The sequence below is a fragment of the Salmo salar genome, chromosome 26, assembly GCF_965601325.2.
Source record: "Salmo salar chromosome 26, fSalSal1, whole genome shotgun sequence".
NCBI classification, from domain to species: Eukaryota; Metazoa; Chordata; class Actinopteri; order Salmoniformes; family Salmonidae; genus Salmo; species Salmo salar.
In genome coordinates this window covers 44016913-44038835 of record NC_138316.1, presented here as the reverse complement: position 1 = coordinate 44038835, position 21923 = coordinate 44016913, and the positions used below count along the sequence as shown (strand labels likewise).

General features: G+C 51.1%; 1 protein-coding gene across 1 annotated transcript in view; it reads left to right on the top strand.

The window, feature by feature from the left end:
• Positions 1 to 19835, top strand: part of LOC106595007 (SMAD family member 3) — a 64218-nt gene extending 44383 nt beyond the window's left edge. The window contains exons 5-8 of the mRNA XM_082969743.1: positions 3707 to 3919; positions 7129 to 7266; positions 7448 to 7592; positions 15427 to 19835. Of these exons, the coding sequence (XP_082825869.1) occupies positions 3707 to 3919; positions 7129 to 7266; positions 7448 to 7592; positions 15427 to 15550 (620 nt within the window). The 3' untranslated portion in view covers positions 15551 to 19835. The remainder of the gene's footprint in view (positions 1 to 3706; positions 3920 to 7128; positions 7267 to 7447; positions 7593 to 15426) is intronic.
• Positions 19836 to 21923: the final 2088 nt, after the last annotated feature.

The following is a 21923-nucleotide window of genomic DNA, read 5'->3' as shown; positions in this document are numbered from 1 at the left end:
GCCCAGAGCTGTGGCCAACTCAGTCAGCCCACACTGACATCAATAATAATATCCTGTTGTTTATTAAATCACTGTTTCTGGCCCAAGCTACCATAGAAAAAAAACAAATAGACTGTGCTTTCATATGGGCCCAGACAGTTCACTGTACTTCAAATAGACTGGGCTTTCACATGGGCCCAGACAGTTCACTGTACTTCAAATAGACTGGGCTTTCACATGGGCCCAGACAGTTCACTGTACTTCAAATAGACTGGGCCTTCACATGGGCCCAGACAGTTCACTGTACTTCAAATAGACTGGGCCTTCACATGGGCCCAGACAGTTCACTCTACTTCAAATAGACTGGGCCTTCACATGGGCCCAGACAGTTCACTCTACTTCAAATAGACTGGGCCTTCACATGGGCCCAGACAGTTCACTCTACTTCAAATAGACTGGGCCTTCACATGGGCCCAGACAGTTCACTGTACTTCAAATAGACTGGGCCTTCACATGGGCCCAGACAGTTCACTGTACTTCAAATAGACTGGGCCTTCACATGGGCCCAGACAGTTCACTGTACTTCAAATAGACTGGGCCTTCACATGGGCCCAGACAGTTCACTGTACTTCAAAGGCAAATGTTGGAAGTAGTTAGAATGGAAAAGTAAAAATACATCTTTGCTGTTACGAGAACTGTGCAAGCGTTTGCTGAATGTTTTGGTAACGGAACCCTGTAATTTGCCGTTGTCTCCACTGTCTCCGCGTGAGGGCTGAGTTCCCACATTTCTTGGTTGTGCTTCTGGGAACTGGCAGACTTTGACCTTTTTTGTTTTTCTCCCTCTCTTTTCTTATTCCATATTCCATCTTTATATCCTCTGCTTCCCTGGCTCTGCTGTTATCTCTCTCTTCAGTCTCCCTCCATCTTTATATCCTCTGCTTCCCTGGCTCTGCTGTTATCTCTCTCTTCAGTCTCCCTCCATCTTTATATCCTCTGCTTCCCTGGCTCTGCTGTTATCTCTCTCTTCAGTCTCCCTCCATCTTTATATCCTCTACTTCCCTGGCTCTGCTGTTATCTCTCTCTTCAGTCTCCCTCCATCTTTATATCCTCTGCTTCCCTGGCTCTGCTGTTATCTCTCTCTTCAGTCTCCCTCCATCTTTATATCCTCTGCTTCCCTGGCTCTGCTGTTATCTCCCTCCATCTTTATCTCTAGCTATGTCTTTCTCCTCACTTCTGTTTCCCTTTTTCTTCCCTCTATCTTTATACCTTCACATTGTATCCCTCTTTCTCTACCTTTCCTCCTGGCCATACCCACTTCTCTCCTCCCTCCTTCTCTTTAACCAGCTCTCTCTCCTCCCCCTGTCCTTACCCAGCTCTCTCTCCTCCCCCTGGCCTTACCCACTTCTCTCCTCCCTCCTTCTCTTTAACCAGCTCTCTCTCCTCCCCCTGTCCTTACCCAGCTCTCTCTCCTCCCCCTGGCCTTACCCACTTCTCTCCTCCCTCCTTCTCTTTAACCAGCTCTCTCTCCTCCCCCTGTCCTTACCCAGCTCTCTCTCCTCCCCCTGGCCTTACCCACTTCTCTCCTCCCCCTGGCCTTACCCACTTCTCTCCTCCCTCCTTCTCTTTAACCAGCTCTCTCTCCTCCCCCTGTCCTTACCCAGCTCTCTCTCCTCCTCCTGGCCTTACCCACTTCTCTCCTCCCCCTGGCCTTACCCACTTCTCTCCTCCCCCTGTCCTTACCCAGCTCTCTCTCCTCCCCCTGGCCTTACCCACTTCTCTCCTCCCTCCTTCTCTTTAACCATCTCTCTCCTCCCCCCTGTCCTTACCCAGCTCTCTCTCCTCCCCCTGGCCTTACCCACTTCTCTCCTCTCCCCTGTCCTTACCCAGCTCTCTCTCCTCCCCCTGGCCTTACCCACTTCTCTCCTCCCCCTGGCCTTACCCACTTCTCTCCTCCCTCCTTCTCTTTAACCAGCTCTCTCTCCTCCCCCTGTCCTTACCCAGCTCTCTCTCCTCCCCCTGGCCTTACCCACTTCTCTCCTCCCCCTGGCCTTACCCACTTCTCTCCTCCCTCCTTCTCTTTAACCAGCTCTCTCTCCTCCCCCTGTCCTTACCCAGCTCTCTCTCCTCCCCCTGGCCTTACCCACTTCTCTCCTCCCTCCTTCTCTTTAACCAGCTCTCTCTCCTCCCCCTGTCCTTACCCAGCTCTCTCTCCTCCCCCGGCCTTACCCAGCTCTCTCTCCTCCCCCGGCCTTACCCAGCTCTCTCTCCTCCCCCTGGCCTTACCCAGCTCTCTCTCCTCCCCCTGTCCTTACCCACTTCTCTCCTCCCCCTGGCCTTACCCACTTCTCTCCTCCCCTGGCCTTACCCAGCTCTCTCTCCTCCCCCTGGCCTTACCCACCTCTCTCCTCCCCCGGCCTTACCCAGCTCTCTCTCCTCCCCCTGGCCTTACCCAGCTCTCTCTCCTCCCCCTGGCCTTACCCACTTCTCTCCTCCCCTGGCCTTACCCAGCTCTCTCTCCTCCCCCTGGCCTTACCCACCTCTCTCCTCCCCCGGCCTTACCCAGCTCTCTCTCCTCCCCCTGGCCTTACCCACTTCTCTCCTCCCCCTGTCCTTACCCACCTCTCTCTCCTTCCCCCCTGTCCTTACCCACCTCTCTCTCCTTCCCCCCTGTCCTTACCCACCTCTCTCTCCTCTCCCCTGTCCTGACCCACCTCTCTCTCCTCCCCCCTGTCCTGACCCACCTCTCTCTCCTCCCCCCTGTCCTTACCCACCTCTCTCTCCTCCCCCCTGTCCTTACCCACCTCTCTCTCCTCCCCCCTGTCCTTACCCACCTCTCTCTCTCTCCTCCCCCTGTCCTTACCCACCTCTCTCTCCTTCCCCCCTGTCCTTACCCACCTCTCTCTCCTTCCCCCCTGTCCTTACCCACCTCTCTCTCCTTCCCCCCTGTCCTTACCCACCTCTCTCTCCTTCCCCCCTGTCCTTACCCACCTCTCTCTCCTTCCCCCCTGTCCTTACCCACCTCTCTCTCCTTCCCCCCTGTCCTTACCCACCTCTCTCTCCAACCCCCCTGTCCTTACCCACCTCTCTCTCCTTCCCCCCTGTCCTTACCCACCTCTCTCTCCTTCCCCCCTGTCCTTACTCACCTCTCTCTCCTTCCCCCCTGTCCTTACTCACCTCTCTCTCCTTCCCCCCTGTCCTTACCCACCTCTCTCTCCTTCCCCCCTGTCCTTACCCACCTCTCTCTCCTTCCCCCCTGTCCTTACCCACCTCTCCCTCCTCTCCCCCCTGTCCTTACCCACCTCTCCCTCCCCTGTCCTTACCCATCTCTCTCTCCCCTGTCCTTACCCACTTCTCCCTCTCTTCTCCCCCCTGTCCTTACCCATCTCTCTCTCTCTCTCTCCTCCCCCCGTCCTTACCCACCTCTCTCTCCTTCCCCCCCCCTGTCCTTACCCACCTCTCTCTCTCCTTATCTGCTCCTGTTCTGTATTTTACTCTGTTAAATATAATTGATCGTTTACATGAAAGAAGCAATCCAAAGTTGCCAAAGCGATACAGTACAACAAGTCTCTCGTTCACACTTTGTGAATAGTCCCATATAGATGATCTTGGTAGGGGTAGGGGTAAAGGTTAAGGGTTAGTAATTCAACATCCTATTGAACATCCTACTGGGGATCCTACTGGGGACTATCTAAATAAAATGTTTCCCCATGTCTCTCCTCTCTGTCAGACCTACAGCCTGTGATGTACTGTGAACCAGCCTTCTGGTGTTCTATCTCCTACTACGAGCTGAACCAGCGGGTGGGTGAGACCTTCCACGCCTCCCAGCCGTCCCTCACCGTGGACGGCTTCACCGACCCCTCCAACTCAGAGCGCTTCTGCCTGGGCCTCCTCTCCAACGTCAACCGGAACGCCGCTGTGGAGCTGACACGCAGACACATCGGTACTAACACTTTGAAAATAAACCGCTGACAAAAATGACTTTTGGTCCGACGCTAGGTCATTGACATGAGGGGAACGTGAAATTAAACAGCTTTGTTAGATGGGATAACTTGTCAACTTTAGGACTACCCCTACTTCCAACCTGAACCACCTGTACTGCCCACACATGGTAGCACCTTGAAACACAATTGGGCCTTAGGTCGGGGGGGGGGGGTTGGGCCTTAGGTCAAGGGGGGGGGGGGGTTGGGCCTTAGGTCGGGGTGGGCCTTAGGTCCGGGGGGGGAGGGGGCTTAGATCGGGGGGTTGGGCCTTAGACCTTAGATCGGGGGGTTGGGCCTTAGGTCGGGGGTGGGCAAATAGATTCACCTGCGGGACAATTTTTGTCGGAGAGAATGGTCAAGAGGCCATAACATAATTATAATATTTTGTACACTGCTAAGCCCAAAATTTGATTATTTTCTAATACAATAATTTCATATCTTGATTACAGTGAGACACGATCACAAATGTCAATTTGTTTTGGGGGGGGCATACTTGGGAACAGGTTTCCTAAATACAGTGCATTCTGAAAGTATTCAGACCTCTTGACTTTTTCCACATTTTGTTACGTTACAGCCTTATTCTAAAATGGATTCAATTACACACAGTACCCCATAATGAGCAAGAAAAAACAGGTTTTAGAAATGTTAGCAAATGTATTAAAAATAAAAAACAAATACCTTATTTACATAAGTATTCAGACCCTTTGCTATGAGACTCGAAATTGAGCTCAGGTGCATCCTGTTTCCATTGATCATTCTTGAGATGTTTCTACAACTTGAAGTCCAGCTGTGGTAAATTCAATTGATTGGACATGATTTGAAAAGGCACACACCTGTCTATATAAGGTCCCACAGTTGACAGTGCATGTCAGAGCAAAATCCAAGCCATTGTGCACCGATCTGGGGAAGGGTACCAAAAAAATGCCTACAGCATTGAAGGTTCCCAAGAACACAGTGGCCTCCAACATTCTTAAGTGCAAGAAGTTTGGAACCACCAAGACTCTTCCTAGAGCTGGTCGCCCGGCCACACTGAGCAATTGGGGGAGAAGGGCCTTGGTCAGGGAGGTGACCAAGAACCCGATGGTCACTCTGACAGAGCTCCAGAGTTTCTCTGTGGAGATGGGAGAACCTTCCAGAAGGACATCCGTCTCTGCAGCACTCCACCAATCAGGCCTTTATGGTAGAGTGGCCAGATGGAAGCCACTCCTCAATAAAAGGCACATGACAGCCATCTTGGAGTTTGCCAAAAGGTACCTAAAGTACTCTGACCATGATAAACAACATTCTCTGGTCTGATGAAACCAAGATTGAACTCTTTGGTCTGAATGCAAAGCATCACGTCTGAAGGAAACCTGGCACCATCCCTAAAATCAAATCAAATCAAATTTATTTATATAGCCCTTCTTACATCAGCTGATATCTCAAAGTGCTGTACAGAAACCCAGCCTAAAACCCCAAACAGCAAGCAATGCAGGTGTAGAAGCACGGTGGCTAGGAAAAACTCCCTAGAAAGGCCAAAACCTAGGAAGAAACCTAGAGAGGAACCAGGCTATGAGGGGTGGCCAGTCCTCTTCTGGCTGTGCTGGGTGGAGATTATAACAGCACATGGCCTAGATGTTCAAATGTTCATAAATTACCAGCATGGTCAAATAATAATAATCATAGTAGTTGTCGAGGGTGCAACAAGTCAGTAACACAAGAGTAAGTGTCAGTTGGCTTTTTCATAGCCGATCTTTGAGCATATCTCTACCGCTCCTGCTGTCTCTAGAGAGTTGAAAACAGCAGGTCTGGGACAGGTAGCACGTCCGGTGAATAGGTCAGGGTTCCAGCAGGTCTGGGACAGCAGCTCTGGGACAGGTAGCACGTCCGGTGAACAGGTCAGGGTTCCATAGCTGCAGGCAGAACAGTTGGAACTGGAGGAGCATCACGGCCAGGTGAACTGGGGACAGCAAGGAGTCATCAAGCCAGGTAGTCCTGAGGCATGGTCCTAGGGCTCAGGTCCTCCGAGAGAGAGAAATAAAGAAAGAGAAAGGGAGAATTGGAGAGAGCATATTTAAATTCACACAGGACACCGGAAAGGACAAGAGAAATACTCCAGATATAACAGACTGACCCTAGCCCCCCGACACATAAACTACTGCAGCATAAATACTGGGGCTGAGACAGGAGGGGTCAGGAGACACTGTGGCCCCATCTGATGAAACCCCCGGACAGGGCCAAACGGGTAGGATATAACCCCACCCACTTTGCCAAAGCACAGCCTCCACACCACTGGAGGGATATCTCCAACCACCAACATACCATCCCGGGACAAGGCTGAGTATAGCCCACAAAGATCTCCGCCACGGCACAGCCCAAAGGGGGGCGCCAATCCCTACGGTGAAGCATGATGGTGGCAGCATCATGCTGTGGGGTTGTTTTTCAACGGCAGGGACTGGGAGACTAGTCAGGGTCTAGGAAAAGATGAACAGAGCAAAGTACAGAGATCCTTGATTAAAACCTGCTCCAGAGCGCACAAGACCTCAGACTGGAACAAAGGTTCACTTTCCAACAGGACAACAACCCTACGCACACAGCCAAGACAACGCAGGAATGGCTTCGGGACAAGTCTCAATGTCCTTGAGGGCCCAGCCAAGGCTGGACTTGAACCCGATCAAACATCTCTGGAGAGACCTGAAAATAGCTGTGCAGCGTCGCTCCCCATCCAACCTGACAGAGCTTGAGAGGATCTGCAGAGAAGAATAGGAGAACCTCCCCAAATACAGGTGTGCCAAGCTTGTAGCATCATACCCAAGTTGAATTGAGGCTGTAATCGCTGCCGACGGTGCTTCAACAAAGTACTGAGTAAAGGGTCTGAATACTTGTGTTAATGTGATATTTCATGTATTTTAATACATTTGCAAAAATGTAAAAACTTTTTTTACTTTGTCATTATAGGGTATTGTGTGTATGTTGATGAGGGGGGGAAACGATTTAATCCATTTTAGTGTAAGGCTGTAACGTAACAAATGTGGAAAAGGTCAAGGGGTCTGAATACTTTCCTAATGCACTGTATTTAGGTATACATCACATGTTCATCGTCATCAATGTTGAGAATTGAATGGAGGTCTGTGTGTACACATCAGGGGTGGTTCTGGTCCTAGACGGATGGTTCTCTGTATGTCTGCAGGCAGAGGGGTGCGTTTGTACTATATTGGAGGAGAGGTGTTTGCAGAGTGCCTCAGCGACAGTGCCATCTTCGTCCAGAGTCCCAACTGTAACCAGCGTTATGGCTGGCACCCCGCCACGGTCTGCAAGATCCCCCCAGGTGAGAGCTGAGGGGGGGGGGGGGGGGGGTGGTGTGTGGCAAAGAGAGCGATACAAAAGGTTGACACACAGTAGGTTAATTTCCACAATGACTGGCGTACTGTGGTTACTCACCAACACACGTACGACACACACCTCATTCATTGTGTTTTGACGGTAACGGTTGTCGGACGGTTCTGTAGGCTGCAACCTGAAGATCTTCAACAACCAGGAGTTTGCTGCCCTGCTGGCCCAGTCGGTGAACCAGGGCTTCGAGGCTGTCTACCAGCTCACCAGGATGTGCACCATCCGCATGAGCTTCGTCAAGGGCTGGGGAGCAGAGTACAGGTAACGCACAGTCCACAGCGGCCTGCACGCTCTCATTAAGGTTTCATGTATTAAACAAGAGTCAACCCTGTCAGGAGTCGATACCATGCTCCTACCTGATTAGCTGACTAGTTGATTCAGGTGAGACGGTACAGGAATGGAGAAACTGTGGGATGGCTGAGGGGTACAGGGTTAAGTAACAACTATCCTAGGATTGCTGAGGAGTGCAGGGTTAAGTAACAACTATGTGGGTTGGCTGCTGAGGGGTGCAGGGTTAAGTAACAACTATGTGGGTTGGCTGCTGAGGGGTGCAGGGTTAAGTAACAACTATGTGGGTTGGCTGCTGAGGGGTGCAGGGTTAAGTAACAACTATGTGGGATGGCTGAGGGGTACAGGGTTAAGTAACAACTATGTGGGTTGGCTGCCGAGGGGTGCAGGGTTAAGTAACAACTATGTGGGATGGCTGAGGGGTGCTGGGTTAAGTAACAACTATGTGGGATGGCTGAGGGGTACAGGGTTAAGTAACAACTATGTGGGATGGCTGAGGGGTACAGGGTTAAGTAACAACTATGTGGGATGGCTGAGGGGTACAGGGTTAAGTAACAACTATGTGGGATGGCTGAGGGGTGCAGGGTTAAGTAACAACTATGTGGGATGGCTGAGGGGTACAGGGTTAAGTAACAACTATGTGGGATGGCTGAGGGGTGCAGGGTTAAGTAACAACTATGTGGGATGGCTGAGGGGTACAGGGTTAAGTAACAACTATGTGGGATGGCTGAGGGGTGCTGGGTTAAGTAACAACTATGTAGAATGGCTGAGGGGTACAGGGTTAAGTAACAACTATGTGGGATGGCTGAGGGGTACAGGGTTAAGTAACAACTATGTGGGATGGCTGAGGGGTGCTGGGTTAAGTAACAACTATGTAGAATGGCTGAGGGGTACAGGGTTAAGTAACAACTATGTGGGATGGCTGAGGGGTACAGGGTTAAGTAACAACTATGTGGGATGGCTGAGGGGTACAGAGTTAAGTAACACCGCTTCTCGTTGTCGTCATCAACTAAACCACCCCACAGATTATCGGAAGGTGCTGATTGGTCTACCCATATGGTGGGTGGAAGGGCTCAGATGGTTTGAATGTGATCGTGGCCAGACTGTATCCGTGTAGTGAAACAGAATGTAAGCTCATGAGATCTGGATGGATTGTACCAGGCTAGTGTCTCCCCTCTCTTCCCCATAGAAACAGGTCTGTTTCACCCAAACACACATGTGCTGCGTCAAAGGGAGCTGTCAGAGTTCCCACCCCCCCTCTCATCCTCTTCTCCATGCTGTAGTCTGACTCATCTGGTCGGAGAAGAGAGGGGAGAGCCCTCAGGGGCTTCTCTACTGGGAGTCAGTGATTGCTTTCCACCAGGGAGATCCACACACACACACACACACACACACACACACACACACACACACACACACACACACACACACACACACAGGAAGAGAGAGATCAGAGACTCCAACTCAGCATGTGGAGACACTTAGGTGCAGGGTCTCTCTTTTCTTCCTCTCTCTCTCTCTCTCTCTCTCTCTCTCTCTCATTCAATCTCAGTGATTCCTGTGGGGTCATACGATTACTCAGTTTATAACCTGTCCACAATCTGAAATCTATCTACACTGAGAAAAAATATAAACGCAACATGTAAAGTATTGGTCCCATGAGCTGAAACAAAAGATCCCAGAAATGTTCCATATTTACAAAAAGCTTATTTCTGTCAAATTTGGTGCACAAATTTGTTAACATCCATGTTGGTGAGCATTTCTCCTTTGCCAAGATAATCCATCCACCTGACAGGTCTGGCATATCAAGAAGCTGATTAAACAGCATGGTCATTACACATGTCGCATATCAAGAAGCTGATTACACAGCATGGTCATTACACAGGTGCACCTTGTGCTGTGTAAAGTAAAAGGCCACTATAAAATGTGCAGTTGTGTCATACTACACAACGCCACAGATGTCAAGTTTTGAGGGAGTGTGCAATTGGCATGCTGACTGCAGGAATGTCCTCCAGAGCTGTTGCCAGAGAATTGAATATTAATTTCTCTACCATAAACCACCTCCAATGTCGTTTTAGAGAATTTGGCTGTACGTCCATCTGGCCTCAAGACCACGTGTATGGCATCGTGTGGGCAAGCGGTTTGCTGATGTCAGCATTGTGAACAGAGTGCCCCATGGTGGGGTTATGGTATGGGGCAGGAATAAACTACGGAAAACGAACACAATTGCATTTTATCGATTGCAATTTGAATGCACAGAGATACCGTGACGAGATCATGAGGCCCATTGCTGTGCCATTCATCCACTGCCATCACCTCATGTTTCAGGATGATAATGCACAGCCCCATGTCGCAAGGTTCTTGTATACAGTGGTTCATTCAGAAGTCTGATGGTAGCAGAGACAGTCTGGGATGTTAAATAGAACACCCAGATAGGTTCTTGTATACAGTGTCTCATTCAGAAGTCAGTCCCTACACCAGAGGCCTTTCAAGCCCTTGCTTCCCCCTCTGTATTCCTAGAACAATAAGTATTAATCTATTGTAATCACAGCTACCCACCTCTCTCTTCTCCTCTTCTTCTCCACCTCCTTCTCCTCTCTTCTTCTTCTCCTCTCTTTTCTTCTCTATAAAGATGAAGTGCTCTGACAGACAGAGCGGCTGTCTTGATGTATCATTCACCACTGTGGACCGTGCTGGAGTTTGGCTGCTAGTAGTTCTCTGGTCTGACAGACACACAGTGAGAGAAGCAGGAGTTTGGCTGCTAGTAGTTCTCTGGTCTGGTAGACACACAGTGAGAGAAGCAGGAGTTTGGCTGCTAGTAGTTCTCTGGTCTGGTAGACACACAGTGAGAGAAGCAGGAGTTTGGCTGCTAGTAGTTCTCTGGTCTGGTAGACACACAGTGAGAGAAGCAGGAGTTTGGCTGCTAGTAGTTCTCTGGTCTGACAGACACACAGTGAGAGAAGCAGGAGTTTGGCTGCTAGTAGTTCTCTGGTCTGACAGACACACAGTGAGAGAAGCAGGAGTTTGGCTGCTAGTAGTTCTCTGGTCTGGTAGACACACAGTGAGAGAAGCAGGAGTTTGGCTGCTAGTAGTTCTCTGGTCTGGTAGACACACAGTGAGAGAAGCAGAAGTTTGGCTGCTAGTAGTTCTCTGGTCTGACAGACACACAGTGAGAGAAGCAGGAGTTTGGCTGCTAGTAGTTCTCTGGTCTGGTAGACACACAGTGAGAGAAGCAGGAGTTTGGCTGCTAGTAGTTCTCTGGTCTGGTAGACACACAGTGAGAGAAGCAGGAGTTTGGCTGCTAGTAGTTCTCTGGTCTGGCAGACAGACACACAGTGAGAGAAGCAGGAGTTTGGCTGCTGGTAGTTCTCTGGCCTGACAGACACACAGTGAGGGGGTTTAATGTCAAGGAGACGTGGGGGGAACCAGGAGGAGAGGTATTGAGATCAATAGCCCAAGCCCGTCTGTAGTGGCTACTTTTATTTCAACTGTTTCTCCCAAGTGCCAGGACGCCAAGGGAACGTGAGGGGGAGAATGCAAACAAAATAATGAAATATTTTCTCTTGTTTTAATCTACCGATGGTTTCATTTTTAGTCACTGCCCAGCTATGCTTCTTTTTCCCCCTGTGCAATTCCTCACTCAAATATTTAGTTGTAATGAACTATTCATGCGCATGCCGTAGGTACAGTTGTACAGACGTTTTCCATCAGCAGCCATTGATAAAGTTTCCATGTGTTTCCACAATAAGAGAAAGACCAGCTCAGCCCAGAGCACACAGGGCTGAGACAGAGAGGGAGTTGTGTAAGGGGGATGGAATGCAGGAAAGAGGGGGAGGGTAGAGCGAGGGAGGCAGGAGGGAGGGAGGCTGGAGACCCGGAGGGAGGCTGGAGACCCGGAGGGAGGCTGGAGACCCGGAGGGAGGCTGGAGACCCGGAGGGAGGCTGGAGACCCGGAGGGAGGGAGGGAGGGAGGGAGGCTGGAGACCCGGAGGGAGGGAGGGAGGCGGAAGACCCGGCGGGAGGGAGGGAGGGAGGCGGAAGACCCGGCGGGAGGGAGGGAGGGAGGCGGAAGACCCGGCGGGAGGGAGGGAGGGAGGCGGAAGACCCGGCGGGAGGGAGGGAGGGAGGGAGGCGGAAGACCCGGCGGGAGGGAGGGAGGGAGGGAGGCGGAAGACCCGGCGGGAGGGAGGGAGGGAGGGAGGCGGAAGACCCGGCGGGAGGGAGGGAGGGAGGGAGGCGGAAGACACACAGAGAGGGAGGCTGGAGACTGGAGACCCGGAGGGAGGGAGGCGGAAGACCCAGCGGGAGGGAGGGAGGGAGGCGGAAGACCCAGAGGGAGGGAGGCGGAAGACCCGGCGGGAGGGAGGGAGGGAGGCGGAAGACACACAGAGAGGGAGACTGGAGACCCGGAGGGAGGGAGACTGGAGACCCGGAGGGAGGGAGACTGGAGACCCGGAGGGAGGGAGACTGGAGACCCGGAGGGAGGGAGACTGGAGACCCGGAGGGAGGGAGACCCGGAGGGAGGGAGGGAGACCCGGAGGGAGGGAGGGAGACCCGGAGGGAGGGAGGGAGACTGGAGGGAGGGAGGGAGGGAGACTGGAGACCCGGAGGGAGGGAGACCCGGAGGGAGGGAGACCCGGAGGGAGGGAGGGAGACTGGAGACCCGGAGTGAGGGAGGGAGGGAGGGAGGGAGAGAGACTGGAGACCCGGAGGCTGAAGAGCGAGCGAGGGAGGGAGGCTGAAGAGCGAGCGAGGGAGGGAGGCTGAAGAGCGAGCGAGGGAGGGAGGCTGAAGAGCGAGCGAGGGAGGGAGGCGGAAGAGCGAGCGAGGGAGGGAGGCGGAAGAGCGAGCGAGGGAGGGAGGCGGAAGAGCGAGCGAGGGAGGGAGGGAGGCGGAAGAGCGAGCGAGGGAGGGAGGGAGGCGGAAGAGCGAGCGAGCGAGGGAGGGAGGCGGAAGAGCGAGCGAGCGAGGGAGGGAGGCGGAAGAGCGAGCGAGCGAGGGAGGGAGGCGGAAGAGCGAGCGAGCGAGGGAGGGAGGCGGAAGAGCGAGCGAGCGAGGGAGGGAGGCGGAAGAGCGAGCGAGGGAGGGAGGCGGAAGAGCGAGCGGGGAGGGAGGGCGGGAGGCGGAAGAGCGAGCGAGGGAGGGAGGGAGGGAGGCGGAAGAGCGAGGGAGGGAGGGAGGGAGGGAGGCGGAAGAGCGAGCGAGGGAGGGAGGGAGGGAGGGAGGCGGAAGAGCGAGCGAGCGAGGGAGGGAGGGAGGGAGGCGGAAGAGCGAGCGAGGGAGGGAGGGAGGGAGGCGGAAGAGCGAGCGAGGGAGGGAGGGAGGCGGAAGAGCGAGGGAGGGAGGCGGAAGAGCGAGCGAGGGAGGCGGAAGAGCGAGCGAGGGAGGGAGGGAGGCGGAAGAGCGAGCGAGGGAGGGAGGGAGGCGGAAGAGCGAGCGAGGGAGGGAGGGAGGCGGAAGAGCGAGCGAGGGAGGGAGGGAGGCGGAAGAGCGAGCGAGGGAGGGAGGGAGGCGGAAGAGCGAGCGAGGGAGGGAGGGAGGCGGAAGAGCGAGCGAGGGAGGGAGGGAGGCGGAAGAGCGAGCGAGGGAGGGAGGGAGGCGGAAGAGCGAGCGAGGGAGGGAGGGAGGCGGAAGAGCGAGCGAGGGAGGGAGGGAGGCGGAAGAGCGAGCGAGGGAGGGAGGGAGGCGGAAGAGCGAGCGAGGGAGGGAGGGAGGCGGAAGAGCGAGCGAGGGAGGGAGGGAGGCGGAAGAGCGAGCGAGGGAGGGAGGGAGGCGGAAGAGCGGAGGCGGAAGAGCGAGGGAGGGAGGGAGGGAGGCGGAAGAGCGAGCGAGGGAGGGAGGGAGGCGGAAGAGCGAGCGAGCGAGGGAGGGAGGCGGAAGAGCGAGCGAGCGAGGGAGGGAGGCGGAAGAGCGAGCGAGGGAGGGAGGCGGAAGAGCGAGCGAGGGAGGGAGGCGGAAGAGCGAGCGAGGGAGGCGGAAGAGCGAGCGAGGGAGGCGGAAGAGCGAGCGAGGGAGGCGGAAGAGCGAGCGAGGGAGGCGGAAGAGCGAGCGAGCGAGGGAGGGAGGCGGAAGAGCGAGCGAGCGAGGGAGGGAGGCGGAAGAGCGAGCGAGCGAGGGAGGCGGAAGAGCGAGCGAGGGAGGGAGGCGGAAGAGCGAGCGAGGGAGGGAGGCGGAAGAGCGAGCGAGGGAGGGAGGCGGAAGAGCGAGCGAGGGAGGGAGGCGGAAGAGCGAGCGAGGGAGGGAGGCGGAAGAGCGAGCGAGCGAGGGAGGGAGGCGGAAGAGCGAGCGAGCGAGGGAGGGAGGCGGAAGAGCGAGCGAGCGAGGGAGGGAGGCGGAAGAGCGAGCGAGCGAGGGAGGGAGGCGGAAGAGCGAGCGAGCGAGGGAGGGAGGCGGAAGAGCGAGCGAGCGAGGGAGGGAGGCGGAAGAGCGAGCGAGGGAGGGAGGCGGAAGAGCGAGCGAGCGAGGGAGGGAGGCGGAAGAGCGAGCGAGCGAGGGAGGGAGGCGGAAGAGCGAGCGAGCGAGGGAGGGAGGCGGAAGAGCGAGCGAGGGAGGGCGGGAGGCGGAAGAGCGAGGGAGGGAGGGCGGGAGGCGGAAGAGCGAGGGAGGGAGGCGGAAGAGCGAGCGAGGGAGGGAGTGGGGCGCAGTGCTTCTGTCCCAGGGTGGGACGTTGTGTGCTCTCCTTGTCCCTTCAGACACAGCCCACTTGACTTTTTTATCACTGTAGTATTACTGCCCAGTCTACACTAGCCTGCTTCCAGATCACTGTAGTATTACTGCCCAGTCTACACTAGCCTGGTTCCAGATCACTGTAGTATTACTGCCCAGTCTACGCTAGCCTGGTTCCAGATCTAAGGGGTTGGCAAAACAGCAGACATCTCGACCAGTCTATTTCTTCGGGATCGGTGTCCCTTCCATGGGACGGTTGAGTTAACGTAGGCTAATGCGAATAGCATGAGGTTGTAAGTAACAAGAACATTTCCCAGGACATAGACATATCTGATATTGGCAGAAAGCTTAAATTCTTGTTAATCTAACCGCACTGTTCAATTTACAGTAGCTATTATAGTGAATGAATACCATGCTATTGTTTAAGGAGAGTGCACAGTTTTGAACATGAAAAGTTATTAATAAACAAATTAGGCACATTTGGGCAGTCTTGACACAAAATTTTGAACAGAAACGTAATGGTTCATTATATCAGTCTAAAGCTTTGCACATACACTGCTGCCATCTAGTGGCCAAAATATAAATTGTAGCTGGGCTGGAATAATATATTATGGCCTTTCTCTTGCATTTCAAAGATGATGGTACAAAACAATACAAAAGAACGGTTGTTTTTTTTCTTTGTATTATCTTTTACCAGATCTATTGTGTTATATTCTCCTACATTTCTTTCACATTTCCACAAACGTCAAAGTGTTTCCTTTCAAATGGTACCAATAACATGCATGTCCTTGCTTCAGGGCCTGAGTTACAGGCAGTTAGATTTGGGTATGTCATTTAGGCGAACATTGAAAAACAGGGGTGGTTCCTCCTCCCACTGAAAAGGATCTGCTTTGAGTTGTATGATATATTTAAGCAATACGGCACAATGTGGTGTGGTATATGGCCAATATACCAAAGCTAAGGGCTGTTGTTATGCAAGTCTTATTCACAAACTCACAAACTGTGTTGAAAACCTACCAAAAAATGGATGAGTCTTTGTCACTGTCATACAGGTAGAATCCAGATCCTAGTTGATTGTGTACTGCAGTGAACAATCCTCTGTCTCTTATGTCTCCTCCTCCTCTTCGGTCTCTCTACCCAGGCGACAGACCGTGACCAGCACCCCTTGTTGGATCGAGCTGCACCTCAACGGCCCCCTGCAGTGGCTGGACAAGGTGCTCATGCAAATGGGTTCCCCTAGCATCCGCTGCTCCAGCGTGTCGTAGGAATACTCTTCCCACCTCTGTCACAGCACCAGTGAATAAAACAGACACCATAGACACATCAACTAAAGGATCAGAAAGGGTTCGGCAGGCATTGAGAGAAGGCTTTGAGTTTTTGGAAGAAGAGCCTGTAGGCTGAGAAAGCCCAACCCTCGTCTGCGACATACTCTCCCCGACCCTGGTCTGCGACGTACACTCCCCGACCCTGGTCTGCGACGTACTCTCCCCGACCCTGGTCTGCGACGTACTCTCCCCGACCCTGGTCTGCGACGTACTCTCCCCGACCCTGGTCTGCGACGTACTCTCCCCGACCCTGGTCTGCGACGTACTCTCCCCGACCCTGGTCTGCGACGTACTCTCCCCGACCCTGGTCTGCGACGTACTCTCCCCGACCCTGGTCTGCGACGTACTCTCCCCGACCCTGGTCTGCGACGTACTCTCCCCGACCCTGGTCTGCGACATACCCTCCCCGACCCTGGTCTGCGACATACCCTCCCCGACCCTGGTCTGCGACATACCCTCCCCGACCCTGGTCTGCGACATACCCTCCCCGACCCTGGTCTGCGACATACCCTCCTCGACCCTGGTCTGCGACATACCCTCCCCGACCCTGGTCTGCGACATACTCTCCCCGACCCTGGTCTGCGACATACTCTCCCCGACCCTGGTCTGCGACATACTCTCCCCGACCCTGGTCTGCGACATACCCTCCCCGACCCTGGTCTGCGACATGCTCTCCCCGACCCTGGTCTGCGACATGCTCTCCCCGACCCTGGTCTGCGACATGCTCTCCCCAACAACTGACAGCACTTTTTTGACGTTTTTTTTTTTTTTACATGTTTGTGGCAAAAGGGGGCGTGTGCATTAAAACAGGCCGGCGTTATCGCCTCTGTCATAGACATTTTTTTTTATTGAACATGTTTAATATGTCGGCATCTAGTGCCAACACCGCTGTAGTATGGGAGATTTTAAGGCATGAGATTCCTCCATTTTCTTTTCTGTTTTTGTTATCATTGTGTAGTTAGTTGTACATATGTTTATGTAGCGGCGCAAGATAATTACTAGATTGGGTATTTTCGGAATGGTGAGTGATACTGCTTTTTATATAGCATGCTAGAATAACATGAAGTTTTACACATTTCAGTGGAGTTTGTTTCTATGGTTAGGTGTTTTTTTTTCGTTGTCTTTTTGTTGCAAATTTGCAGAATGCCGCCCATTTGTAAGCTGATTGAAAATATATGAATTTGTCGTAATGAAATATGTTCCTCCCTTGCCACTTCTGAGTAGTGTGTAAAGGGAAATCTAGTAAGAAGCTTTTAGGCGAGGTCGATGTCCTCCTGTCTGTCCATTCCCCTGGGCGGGTTTCCCATGTTCTCCAGTTTGTCCCGGAACAGTGCAGATCGTGTTTGTAATCCGTCTTTTTTGAAGCGCGCCAAAACTCTTTCCCGCACAGTCAGAGACCATTGGCTTGTGGATTTGTACTGTCACCCAGATATCCTCTGACTGTCTGAGGAGTTTGACATAGCAGTGTATTTCTCAATACATCTGAAAGTGGGTTGATTATCCATAGCATTTGACAAAATTAGAACTTTACAAAAATTGTTTTTGTATTTTATCCCCTTTTTCTCTGCATTTTTGTGATATCCAATTGCGATCGTATTACGATCTTGTGTCATCGCTGCAACTCCCCAACGGGCTCGGGACAGGCGTAGGTCGAGCCGTACATCCTCCGAAACATGACACGCCAAGCCACACTTCTTAACACCCGCCCACTTCACCCAGAAGCCAACTGCACCAATGTGTCGAAGAAAACATTGTTCAACTGACGACCGAGGTCAGCCTGCAGGCGCCCGGCCCGCCACTAGGAGTTGCTAGAGCGCGATGAGGCAAATAAAGCCAAACACTCCCCTAACCCAGACAATGCTGGGCCAATTGTGCACTGCCCTATGAGACTCCCGTACACAGTCGTTTGTGACACTGCCTGGGATCGAACCCAGGTCTGCAGTGACGTCTCAAGCCTTAAACCGCTGAGCGACTCGGGAGGCCTTGACACAAACTTTTGTCATGGCAATGGTCGTGTTGAGCGACGTTGCCCCTGCATTTTACAAGAAATCTCAAATTCTGGGATCCAATAATTTATATAGGCAAACATATTTCAAGGGGCAATTCTTAGTGTCCATTTTGGAAAAGTGACTATTGACTGCTTATGGGCATTGCAGAGTGTTGCCAGTCAGCTGTTGTTCTCAGAACCTAGGATTAAGCTATGTATCCTGGACTGTTGATACAGTGTTCCTTCCTCATCTCTATTTTACTACAGAAGTGTAATGTTCTGTATTTTGTAATGAAACGCCACGCAAGACTGTATGGTGCTGATGTGAAAACCCTGAGAGGTGCACTATCACTTGTTAAAAGCTACCTAGTCTGATCTCTCTCTGTCACACACACACACACACACACACACACACACACACACACACACACACACACACACACACACACACCAGTTGCCATGCTCCCGTCCTTGGCTGATACCCGTCTCAATCTGCACATTTTCTAGGACTCCATGGTTTCCCCTGGAAGTGATAACTGTGGGTAAGAGTTGAACCTGAACTATGGTCTGTAGTATTACGGTTGTTTCATCACTGTTTATTTGATGTAGTACTCACTCAGATCCAGCAGGGGTGCTACTCTCACCCCCAAAAAACACTTGTATATACATCTAGAAAAAGTCAAATGCATGCTTATTTTCACACTCGTCCCCTTTCTTTTGTAATGTAGATTCTATTTTGCTACCAAGTATTTTTGTAGAAAGGGGATGGTATAGCATTATATGCTCTGCTCCTGATGTCGTCACGGCGATGGAGACATACTGCTGTCAGGTGGAGAGGATACTGTTTTGGGGAAAGCAGGTTTTGTTTATTTAGTTTTTTTTAAGGGAAATGTTTGCCACGGTCAGGCTATGTACATAGTAGGACCAAGTCCCCTTTCTGTCAGTCAGTACTTTCTTCAATACTCTACTCCTCTAATGAAATGCAGGATTTTAAGCCTTCTTACTGTGTGCGTGGAAGTGTATGAGTGTTTGTGTCTATGAATATGATCATTGTGGTCCTGATGGTTTTGGGCTAGAGGAGGACAGAAGGGAAGTAGGGGGGAGATTAGATCTCCCTGTAATGACCGACAGCATTGCTTATTATTAAAATCCCCTCACTGAAGACTGCACTATCCGGAATGGCACCCTATTCCCTACATAGTGCACTACTACCCATAGGGCGCTGGTCAAAAGTAGTGCACTACTACCCATAGGGCGCTGGTCAAAAGTAGTGCACTACTACCCATAGGGCGCTGGCCAAAAGTAGTGCACTAAGTGCCATTCCAGATGCAGCCCATTTGTCTTTATTAGGAGTGGTCTGGGTTTTGGGTGTTTCCATTCCCATCTTACTGTATGGAGGTGCTTGGTAGAGGTGGAGGGAATTGAACCATGGTCTCCTACAGCACTTAGTTACTTAAGTGCATTGACCAAGCGCAAGCGTCTGTCTTGACGCTAACCCAACGATGATAACTGCTAGCCGTTATCGTTACAGTGATGCTAACCCAACGGTGCTAGCTGTTAACATTAGTGATGCTAACCCAACGGTGCTAACTGCTAGCTGTTAACATTAGTGACGCTAACCCAACGGTGCTAACTGCTAGCCGTTATCATTATAGTGATGCTAACCCAACGGTGCTAGCTGTTAACATTAGTGATGCTAACCCAAAGGCGCTAGCAGTTAACATTACATTGATGCTAAGCCAACGGTGCTATCCGTTAACATTACAGTGACACAGAGCAGTGTGTATGAGGGTATACTGTATCACTGTTTTTCACTGCTCTCCATGTACATTGTCCTACAAGGACATTCAGAAAAAGTAGTATCTACCGATCTGGAGAAAGAGATTTGCTCTTTGTAAAGCTGTCCCCAAGTGTCCAGGTGAATTGAACCTAAACTCACCGTCCTATAGGACCATTGAAAATCCAATGGTACATGCATTTACCTGATAGAATATATTTTATTAGCAAAGAAATGTTTTTAATCTGCTCTTCAAGTTGTATTGCTTGTTCTTGTTTCCACCCGTACTATTCTGTGTATTAGTTGTTTGTCCTTTTTATGCTCCCAAATCTTTTAATGTCATTTTGTATAAATATATATCCTTATTTTTTTCTTTGCATAGGAAATGTTGTCAAAATGATGCATCATACTTGTATCTGTTATTGTTGGTCTTTTAATAAAAAAATACATATCTCAAACGATTCCGGTGTAGCCTATTATCATTTTATTAGCTAGGACAAATCCCTTTTTATACCAAGTCAATACATTTAATGCTGCTATATGTGACTTTTTTGGGGCACCCCGATCAAATTCACATAGTAATATGAGTTATAGATCAGTCATTGTCATGGAAAGCAAGTCTAAGAAGCGGTAGATTGGTTCTATGCTCGATATTTCTATGCTTCCCATTCTTAAGTTTTTGTGTTTTCCTCTTTTACTTTAGGTTTTGTACACCAAACAGCTGGAAATACAATCTGTTTGGTTATGGAAAAGAGATTTTACAGCGGTTTAGATGGTACAAGGATTCTCTACACTACTTGCTTATTTTGTCACATAAACTGAAATTAGGAGAACTACTTGAATTTTAACAACCAGGAAATGCCGGAGCGATTTCTGCATAGTGCATCTTTAAGTTTATTCGCACACCAAAACATGTATATTTATATGTACATTTTCTTGCTTTTACAGCCATTTTGCTGTCAACCTTTTATGTTCTCTGTGTCCAGGCAGCACTTATCTAGATGGAGTGAGACAGGTGGGATTAATGATCGGGAGGTACTCTCCATGTTTTAGATTGGCTGACATTACTTCAGCCACATCAGATATACATACTGTAGGGATAACTACTGTAAGAGGGGAAATGAGACACATTAAGTTCGAGAGCTGTTCACAAATCAAGTCATAAAACCAATAGAATGTTATTTTAACGCTGTTTTTCAGAGTTCTCTTATTAACAATTTACAAAGACTTTAAATATCTACTGTGTGAATTATTTTTTTAACACATTTTATTCTCTGAGGTAAAATCTGGATAGTGCCATGATCCATGACTTCATGTTTTGCACTTTAGTTCAGATATTCTACTGTACGTTGAGGACCTATAGTTGGGCCAACGAAACGCTCTAAGGCCGTCCCTGGTGTAAAGCATAAAGCGCTTACCTGGATAGTTTATAACCCAAGGGTCTCCAAAAGGTCGATAGTGAGCTACCAGTAGCTCGCAGCGCACCTGAAGTATGTGGACACCCCTTCGAAATGGTGGATTCGGCTATTTCGGCCACACCCGTTGCTGACAGGTGTATAACATCGAGCACACAACCATGCAATCTCCAAAGACAAAAATTGGCAGTGGGATGGCCTTACCGAAGAGCTCAGTGACTTTCAACGTGGCACCATCATAGGATGCCACCTTTCCAACAAGTCAGTTTGTCAAATTTCTGCCCTGCTAGAGCTGCCCCCGGTCAACTGTAAACGTCTAGGAGCAACAACAGCTCAGCCGTGAAGTGATAGGACACAAGCTCACAGAAAGGGACTGCTGAAGCGCATAGTGTGTAAAAATCATCTGTCCTCGGTTGCAACACTCACTACCAAGTTCCAAACTGCCTCTAGAAGCAACGTCAGCACAATACCTGTTAGTTGGGAGGTTCATGAAATGGGTTTCATTGGACTCTGGAGCAGTGTAAACGTGTTCTCTGGATGGATGAATCACGCTTCACAATCTGCCAGTCCAAATCTGGGTTTGGCGGTTGCCAAGAGAACACTACCTGCCCTAATGCATAGTGCCAACTAAAGTTTTGGGAAGGAGGAATAATGGTCGGGGGCTGTTATTCATGGTTTGGGCCCCTTAGTTCCAGTGAAGGGAAATCTTAACACTACAGAATACAATGACTTTCTAGACAATTCTGTGCTTCCATTTTGTGGCAACAGTTTGGGGATGGCCCTTTCCTGTTTCAGCATTACAATGCCCCGTGCACAATGCGAGGTCCATACAGAAATGGTTCGTCAAGATTGGTGTGGAAGAACTTGACATGCCTGCACAGAGTCCTAAACTCAACCCCATCAAACACCTTTGGGATGAATTGGAACGCCAACTGCGAGCCAGACTTAATCGCCCAACATCAGTGCCCGATCTCACTAATGCTCTTGTGGCTGAATGGAAGCAAGTCCCAGCAGCAATGTTCCAACATCTAGTGGAAAGTCTTCCCAGAAGAGTGGAGGCTGTTATAGCTGCAAATGGGGGACCAACTTCATATTAATGCCCATGATTTTGAAATGAGATGTTCGACTAAGAGA